At 42.6% G+C, this 9,747-nt stretch overlaps 1 protein-coding gene across 1 annotated transcript; it reads right to left on the bottom strand.

Annotated features, from left to right (window-relative positions):
* Nucleotides 1-7,565: 7,565 nt before the first annotated feature.
* LOC142487236 (calicin-like) lies at nucleotides 7,566-9,395 on the bottom strand. The gene has a single exon (XM_075586190.1). It carries the CDS (start codon nucleotides 9,393-9,395, stop codon nucleotides 7,566-7,568), a length of 1,830 nt encoding a protein of 609 aa, XP_075442305.1.
* Nucleotides 9,396-9,747: the final 352 nt, after the last annotated feature.

Genomic DNA, 9,747 nt, shown 5'->3' with positions numbered 1-9,747 from the left:
TGGACGCCACCTCTTTACCATCAAGGCCGCTAAAGGAAACATCCCGTTCATCTGACTGAACAGCTGATGACGTAGCCCACCTGTGGTAGTCTCCTGTCGATTGCGGTAACACCATGCTGGTTAATGCATAAACATGACTTAAAGAACTTATTTCCTGTACGTGTGATACTCACCCTTGTCATCCTCACCACTATATTATTTTGTATACTACACTATGAGTTGTGCGCTTTTTCTTCTTGTTTGTCTTTAGCTTACTAAGATGTGAGCCATCTTTTCGTGGATAGCAGCCGACTCATCACTAGACTTTGGTACAATGTCACTGTAACAGGGACTTATCACTGTTTGAGAGAAACTGCCTCTAAAGACAGCAATGTGCTGGTTAATTACACAGGCAATCAACCAGACTCCACCTGGCTGATTAGGACTCTTAGAAAAAGCCTGATCTCAGAAACAGGAGAGAGATTCCTTAGCTCACAATGGAGCTGACATAAGGAAAAGAAGGGCTGTGTCCTGAGAGCAAGACACAAGGGGACCAGAACTCTATGCCTGGACCCTGAAGCAGACCCTGAAGCAGACCACTGGATACCACTGACCTGAAGGGCCACCTGCGTTAAGGTACCGCTGAGACATTGGGCTGAAAAGTGGTTAAGGGGCCTCCCCCTCCCCCCCCCACCCCCAGCCTTGCAGAGAGACACTGGGGAAGTAAGTTAGCCCTTACACAGGGATAGGTGTTTGTTGTTTTATATATTTTTTTGTTTGTTGTAGTGTTTAAAGGAACAATAACCTAACGCAACTGCAAGGACAGCATGGCAGATGCAGTGAAGCTGCTGAAGTTTCAAATAAAGATGGAGACGCCAGTATCCTTGATGGGACGGAGTCGCCCAAAATAAAAAGGTGGAAAAAGAAAAGCAATTCTTCACTTACCGTGGAAGGAACAGACATGTCCGGAGATCACGAGGAGAAAAAGGGGGTCCGAGATGCCCTGCAGCCTAGCGAAAATTGAGAATTTGTCACGCAGATGATAGAATATCCAGAGGGCTCAAGGCAGAAATCTTGTAATCCAAAGAAGTGTCTGTCCAGTGCTAACAGTGAGGAACCGTCAACCAACCTTATTAAGGAAGCGGAGATGGAACCACTGAGTGACGATCCCTTGACCAGCCCTGAAGATGCCCTGCAAAATGCCAGGTATGACTGTGATCTGCTCCGTGAACAATTGAAACTGGAAAGGGAAGATAACGCTGAGCTACAAAGACTGTTCTCGCAATGTACTCTGAATCCGGGACAGAATTGGAGGATCTAAGGATGGATCTAGATACTGCAAACACTATTTTACTGACATGGATGAAAAGCAGAGCCAATCTGATAGAATTATTGCTAATCTGAAACAGAAGTCTGAGGAGGCACTGAAAGAGATTAGTCTCTCTCAGCAAGAGCTTCACAATTGCTATAGTGAGGTGGAAGTCTCTCAGAATGACGTTCATACTCTTTGCATACAACTGAATGCCTCACAGCAGGTCAACAGTATCCAGACAGAGGTGGACATATCGCAGAACGTGGCTCATTCTCTCTATGTAGAGCTGGATGCCTCCCACCAAGAGATCAGCAATCACTGTACAGAACTGGAAGTCTCTAAAATGGAACTTCACAGTCTCGCTGAGGAGCTGAACATCTCTCAAAAAGCTGTTTACAGTCTTAGTATGGATCTTAAAGTCTCTCAGAAGGTGCATCACACCCTCAACCTAGAGATAGAAGTCTCACGCCAAGAGACCGGGAGTCTCAACTCAGAAGTGCGTAAGTGGAAGGAGGACTATGAAGAGGCCCTCAAATTTATTAAAATTGTAAAAAGAAAAAATACAAGGCGGAAAGAAGATAATTCTGATTTGACTGACCACGTCAATGAAAATAAGGAAAAGCTGCACGAGCTACAAAAAATAAAGGAACTTTTGGAAGATGAAAAGTTTGAAGCATTGGAGCAACACACACAAGTAGAGCACCTACTGCAGAACCAACTGCAAGGTCTGCGTACGCATCTTCAGAATGCCAAGGAGAAGCAGCGAACTCTGCAAGAAGAAAATCTACAGACTGCTAAAGAAGTACAAATGCTGCAGGAACATCTAAGAACCAAGTATGTCCTTGCAGAACAGCACGAGGAACTGAAGGTTACCCTGAGCATCACCAGAGCATCGCTGGAGGCCAAGTGACACTATATGAGAGGGAGCAGGAGAAGGTCCAGAAACTAGTGCAAGAGATGGAGAAGCAGAGCGGCTGCTCCATTCCCAAAAGTCAGTATGCCCAGGAGAAAGAGGCGTGGAAATTGCAAGCAGCAACGACCCTGGTGATATCTCAAAGCTGCAAAATATGAAGGATACGTGGAAGCAAGCTCATAGAAAGCACAGTGAAGAGATGAAGACTCTGAGAGGAGAATTACAGGATGCACTCAAGGAACAGGGATCTCTCATTGATGAGTTGAACTTGCAGCAAAGCCTAGAAGTGGAAGAGCTAAAGCTTGAAGCTAAGCACATAACCCAGCAATTTACAGCTCTGCAGACGCAGATTGCTGAGCTCAAGATAAAGCTCACCAAAAAGGAAGAGAGCGAAGAGGTGTCCGTTCGTCAAGTGGCCAGCCTGACACTGCGCTATGAGACCAAGATGGACGATGACTGCAAACTGCTGGACAATGAGAGGGCCCAGCTGGAGCTGGCAAATGTCCAGGAAGAGCACCAGCAGCTGCAGATCAGAAATAGGGAAAAGGAAACAGATTTAAGCTTTGCTCTGAGTCAACTGGGAGATGTGGAATCGCAACTCCATTCCAAAGAAGCTGAACTGGAAACTGCATTGGGTGGAAAAAGAAGTGCAGAAGGACAGCTTCAAGAGCAGAAAACTCAAATAGCTATTCTTGAATGCTCTTTAAATTATACTACGAAATGGCATGAGTCTAGGATAGTAGAAATAGATTCCGAACATCAGACAGAATTCACAAGTATGTAATCGGGTGAACAAAAGTTAACCCACCAGGTGCTTCAGAAATAATAATAATAGTGGTTGATGCATATAAATAATCACATTCATGAGGCGAGTTGCGGCAAAATACCAGTGATTCCGTATGAGGTCTCTCCCAGCAACTGGCTCAGCTATGAGCACCAATCGTATTGTGTTTAAAGGGACTCACGTTTCTGGAGTTTATAATGCCGAGCCTCTGTAGTCCTTGTGATGATAGTAGCACCGCCAACCCTCTCGCAACTGCTCCGTCACGTAGGGTGGTCACATGACCGGCGGTGATGTCATAGAAGAAGCAGGCAACCACCCGGCGTGCTGTCCGGAAGAAAACAGGATAGGAACTCCTCCCACAGGAGGCTGGAGCGGAGCATAGCAGTCAAAGAAACAAAGGGTAAGAGTGGTGGTGACTAAAAAACTTTATTGAAGCGAAGTTTACAGCTGATGGATCCTCTGACGCGTTTCAGCCCTCAGGCCTTTGTCAAAGAGTGATCCATCAGTCATAACAAGAGCCCTGATATAGGCAGTACAAACACGAACACCTGTGTGAGCTGCTGATGAAACAAATGAGCCTCAGGTGGACAGAATGATGTGCCCAACAGAGATAAACATATAAAGACAAGTTAAAACCATTACCAGATGTACAAAAACCCTGTAGGATATGTTTGTGACCCAGACATATGCAAAGAATAAACTTGAATGACACAGGTAAACAGCTGGTAAATACATAATAAAACAATAATTGCAATAAGTACACTTATATTGGAATAATAACTAAATATATAATCAGATACCCAAATATTAGGATGGAAATAACAATCACAACAAAATGAACTATAATAATAACCAGTGTTCGACAAACCTATACATTTGCTCGCCCCGGGCGAGTGGATTTAACCCCCGGGCGAGTAAATATTGGCCCAAGCAGCACACGTTTGGTACTAGGTGGCGAGTAGATTTTTTTGTGTGGCGAGTAGATTTTTTGGTGATTTGTCAACCACTGATAATAACTAATATTAATAATAAATAATAAATGTTATATATACCTGAACACAACAGTGAAGAAAGACGAAGGGACGGGGGAAAAGGTGGGAGGGGGAAAGGAGGAGGGAGGGGGGGAGAGGGGGGAGAAGGTGGGCGATGAAAAACATTTGTCATGAAGGAAATGTTGTAATTCCCACTCCACGTTTAAACCATTTGGTTGGAGAGTATTAAGAGAATGAAATAGTATAAAGAGTATGTTATTGTTTGTGGATGTAATTCCAAATATGTAGGTAGGACCATTAGGTCTCTACATGTTAGGATTTCTGAACATATTAGACTCAACAACAAACAAGATCTTTTACATCCAGTGTCCAAACATTTTACTCAATGTCCTTTTGGTGGGTTAAAGAATTTTAGATTCTTTGGCATTGAACACATTCCCCCTTATATTAGAGGTGGTGACAGACTTAATCGCCTCAATAAAATAGAAATGCAATGGATTTTTTCTCTTAGAGTAGAAAGACTATACATAGAAAAAGTCCTCCTTGAGCGACTGAAGAGTGCTGAGCTAAAGCACCTTCTTGAGGAGACATTACTGACTTGGACAAAGGACTCCAATCCCAGCGGGACTGAGGGTTCTCGTTCTCCATCCACTATCATTCGAGACACAAGGATATATCTAGTGAGAGTGGAAGGATGGGCTTTGGCCGTGGTAAGCCCGAATTTCCACAAACATGGGACGTATGTAAAAGGGACTTATCACAGTTTGAAAGAAACTGCCTCTAAATCCAGCAGTGTGCTGGTTAATCGCACTCAGGCAATCAACCAGACTCCACATAGCTGATTAGGACTCTTAGAACTGGCCTGATGTGAGAAACAGGAGCGAGATTCCTTAGCTCACAATGGAGCTGACATAAAGAAAAGGAGGGATGTGTCCTGAGAGCAAGACACAAGGGGACCAGACCTCTATGCCTGGACCCTCAAGCAAACAACTACTTGGACACCACTGACCTGAAGGAACACCTGTGTTAAAGTACCGCTGAGACTTTAGGGTGATAAGTGGGTAAGGGACTTCCCTCCACCCCCCCCAGCCTTGCAGAGAGGGACTGGGGAAGTAAGTTAGCCCTTTCACAGGGCTAGGTATTAAATATTTTATGTATCTTTTTGTTTGCTGTATTGTTTAAAGGAACAGGCAATGAAGCCTTATATTAATTTCACCTTAAAAACGGGATCCATTGCATACCTCTGCACAAATCTCTTACAGTCACGTATTAATCACAAATACACTATAGTGGTAAATAAGTGCTCTAAAAATGTGTTGGAATCTCCTATTCAAGAAATCCCAATATGGAAATTCCCACAGGCTGACTTAGCAGACTGGGAAATGGCTGCCTAAGGAATGGGAAACAAACCTATCCACAAGGTATGTACAACAGTAGCAAGAAATACACAAAATACAATTAACAAACAATAAACAAAACAGATAAATCCTTGGCGCACTATCGGGTATATAAACCTGACAAGATATATGAAGTCCCAAAATCTTGGAGGTGGGGATGATGAATGAGTCCAAAATCCGATCACACTTAAGTCCTTTGGAATGGCAGAACCAGATCTGAAAACATAGAAGACAGAACAACCATTGCGCAGTATCCTCTGGTCAATCCTGTTCTCCCCCACCGTTGCCAGCTACTTACTTAAAAATAGATAATAAAGGGCCTCAAAAGGTATCTTTCACTTCTTTCCCGGCTGGCTATACATCTACGTGCTGTCAGGCGATGTGACCTCTCTTCAGATACACGCTCGCAACACCATATACCGTAAAGCAAGGAAAGATAAGGCACCAATGGTATGATACCATAAAATTTAATAAAATAAAATAATACAGGGCGTGACAACAGTGCACTCACATGCCGTTATTCCCTATGCACAGGATACAACGTGCCGTCCGCTTTCATGAGAGGATGCCGGGGTGATGCAGATGGAGGCCGGAGTAAGCATGAATCCCCGCTTCATGGCCGCGACTCGGAGCGCCTCGTCCTCCTCCGATGACGTCATCCCCACCACCAAGATTTTGGGACTTCATATATCTTGTCAGGTTTATATACCCGATAGTGCGCCAAGGATTTATCTGTTTTGTTTATTGTTTGTTAATTGTATTTTGTGTATTTCTTACAGACAGACTAATGGTTCATATTTTTTCCTCAGCTAAAGCAGTAATAGCTAGAAATTGAAAACAGACTGACCCGCCGACAATTACGGAAGTAAAAAATAAACTAAATTATATTATGGTAATGGAAAAACTTAAAACATACAGAACACCTACAAGCTCAAATTGAACCCCCAAAATACCCACAACATATATATAAGCATATAAGTTTCACAGAGGAGTGCTACTGAGCATGGCAATATATATTTAAAACCAGAGACATAACATAAAACACAGACAAAGCTCAGTGCACATCCAGAAAAACTTATATACGGTACAGTGCCTAAATATACATGTATAAATAACTAATAAATAAAATGGTCTTTTAGTTTAACATTTTGGCCAAATTGTTGTAAGCCCTTGAGCCAAACTTCACGGCAGACCACGTTTCAAGGGTCCCTACACTAATATAAATTCTTAATAACCTGTGCATTGCCAGGAAGAATGATTTACAATAAATCTGTCAATATAAGTTGCAAAAGTTCTAAGTCTGATTGAAGCTTTTATTAACCTGTACATTACCAGGAAAAGCACTCTGTAATAGATTTGTCACAATCACACTGCATGCAGGCAAGTTCCCCTGATAGTTGGAGATGCCATGGAGTGAGCTTTTAACCATTTAAATGTGGGAGGGAGTGAGCTTCAATTGGATAGGAGGTTGCCACCCTCCAAAACAGCCAAGACTAGCTGCACAAGAATTATAAAACATACAGAACACCTACAAGCTCAAATTGAACCCCCAAAATACAAAAAACATATATATAAGCATATAAGTTTCACAGAGGAGTGCTACTGAGCATGGCAATATATATTTAAAACCAGAGACATAACATAAAACACAGACAAAGCTCAGTGCACATCCAGAAAAACTTATATACGGTACAGTGCCTAATGGCACTGTACCGTATATAAGTTTTTCTGGATGTGCACTGAGCTTTGTCTGTGTTTTATGTTATGTCTCTGGTTTTAAATGGAAAAACTTACCAGTTTAATTCAGGATAGATACGAAACTTTTCTGAAAATATGGGGACCGTGGATGATTTACTGGAAAACAAATGTTTAACAAATCTCTAACAATCTTCCCTCTGTTGCTATTTCATAAAACTGTAATGTGAACCACGCTGAAAAGGAAATATAAGTGTAATGAAATATATTTGGTTGTACTGGAAAATAAAGCCAAGATGGAAATGTACCCCCTCCCCCAACCCCCTCCTCCTATTTTTCTTTTGTACCCTATCCCTCCCATCCCAAAAATAACTTGTGTAAAAAAAACAATAAAATACAAGTTTAAAAAAAAAAAAGGATTATAATGAATTATCCATCACCTGACATCCACCCCAAAAACATTCAATCATCATAAAAGGTAGTCATGTGTGGTTTATTGTGTTTTATTTGTTCTTTGCTGACATATAGTACTTTCTACCTTAGCTAAATATTTGCATGGCAGTTGTGCTTTGCAACATGCTGCGCAGTCTAAAGCTTCTGGTGGTGCGACTAAGACTTGCCATTCACCGGCCTGCTTGTCATATATACAGGCATTTTTGTTGATAGTGGAAGATTTCCTAAGATTGGCCCCTGCAGATATAATCCCCCCGCACACAAACACTTTGCTATCGCTAACATGGCACCGTGCCTGGCACAAATCCATTTTGTAGTCTAAGGGCATCAGTGGCGTAGTGCTGCCTAAGATATTCATTTTTACTGTCTGCAGATTTATCTCCAAGCCTTGCGTGTGGCTTTGCACACACAGGAAATTGCTGCCCTGGAAAGAAACAAGGGGTCTGTGCTTGAAATCAATGGGAAAAGTCAAGCACTGTACCACTTCCCCACTATCTGTGTCAAAGCAATCCACCACACCAATGCGGGAGAGTACTCCATTCACGGTGCATCTCCCTGTCACAATGTAGAGGATCTTGTCATATCTGGTGACCACCTCTGGTCCATCCATCGCCACACTCATCTTGCCAGCAAGTACCCATTTCCCTTTCAAGTTGTCAAAACGATAGATGTTGGAGGTATACTTTCTAGGGGCGATACTACCCCCGACTGTGTAGATAGAACCACCACAGACCACCATGGTATGAAATACAAGGCCTACTGGCAAATCAGGCATTTTGCTCCATGAGTTAGCATAAATGTCATACTTCCAAGCTGACTTCAGCCCAGATATCGCCTCTGTGGCACCACCACTGATGTATACAAACTTTCCTGAGGTGGTGGCACTCAGTGCTGCTGTTCTGTATGGCATATCAGTCACTTTAGTCCAGCGATTCTCCTCCAGTATATATGCGAAGACACTCTCACTGAATGAGTTGTCCGACCGCTGGCCTCCTAGTACAAGCACTGTATCTTGGTGCGCACCCTTCCTTTGTAAGGCCGAAAAATGAGCAGGGAGGCTCTGAAAACCAGAATCCTGCTTTCGGCTATTGAGGACACTTTCTATCCTGATCTGAGCTGATGGTCTCGTCATTACCAGCTGCTCCTGTTTGCTTATATGTAGGAGTACTTTGTCAGAGACTCCATGCAGGCCAACAAATGAGAAAAGGTTGTCAAAGTACTGGATTCTCTCATCTGGATTGTGCTCCACCCATTTTATTACAGACAGTAGCACCTGATCTTCGTTATGCACGTGAAGGTTCTCATCTTTTATCAAACGGGAGAAGGTCTTGTAAGGGCATTCCAGCAGTTCCGTGCTCATTCCTGTTCCGCTGTCTCCCCCTGAAGCCGTAGAGTAAAATCCATCTTGAAGACAGGCATAGGCATTGTCCCCAACTTCCTTCATGTCAAAGGCCTCAGCCAGAGTGAGATTCCGAATGCAATTGCCAATGTGCATGGATTTTACCAGATACTCCTGGCAATTAGCTCTCAACTCTAGAAGAATAAAGAATTTGGCTCCACGTATCAAGTCCGCTATGTTTCTGTCTGATAGGATTACTTTACCTGTGTAGAAGTAATCTATAAGCTGTTCTACTGACTCTGGACTCATATAACTGGTGTCAATGGTGATAGATATGTCATCGGCAGGTTGGACATCGCAAATCATATCCTGGACAAACGGGCTAATAGCTGCCAGGACATTCCTGTGCACAAAGAAGACATTGGTGTCAACATGCACAGTGAGATTGCAGGATTCCTTTCTCTTTCTCTGGCTGTTCAGATTGTGAAGTACTTGGTGGCTGTAGTTGTTCTCAATGAACTCTAGCTCCATGCGCACTCTTACTATTGGAGTTTGGAAGGTATAGGAGATCTCTCATAAAAAAATGTAGAAGGTGATCTCTATTGATACTTGTTGCTTGTTAATGACCAGGAGCAACAACAATGATTTTACTTTTCTACAATCTTATTAACAAATGTATGGTCTTGTTCTCGTAGAATATTTGTTTTGCTTTGTCGCCTAAGAGCTTATAGCCTGTTTGTTGCGAAGACAGACTATCCAAAGACAGTTAGTGAACATTGAGAGTAGATATATAAGAATACTGTGATGTAACAATTGTCTGTGACATCATTGCAAAGGGTAACATAAGAATCAACGTTATTTCTCTTATAAACTCTTGCAAATA

Source organism: Ascaphus truei, chromosome 1 (genome assembly GCF_040206685.1).
Source record: "Ascaphus truei isolate aAscTru1 chromosome 1, aAscTru1.hap1, whole genome shotgun sequence".
Taxonomy (NCBI): Eukaryota; Metazoa; Chordata; class Amphibia; order Anura; family Ascaphidae; genus Ascaphus; species Ascaphus truei.
The sequence above is the reverse complement of the archived record's forward strand: the minus strand, read 5'-3'. Positions and strand labels throughout refer to the sequence as shown.

Excerpts from the sequence above, each read along its gene's own strand:
- LOC142487236 (XM_075586190.1), bottom strand. The coding sequence starts at position 9,395 with ATGGAGCTAGAGTTCATTGAGAACAACTACAGCCACCAAGTACTTCAC.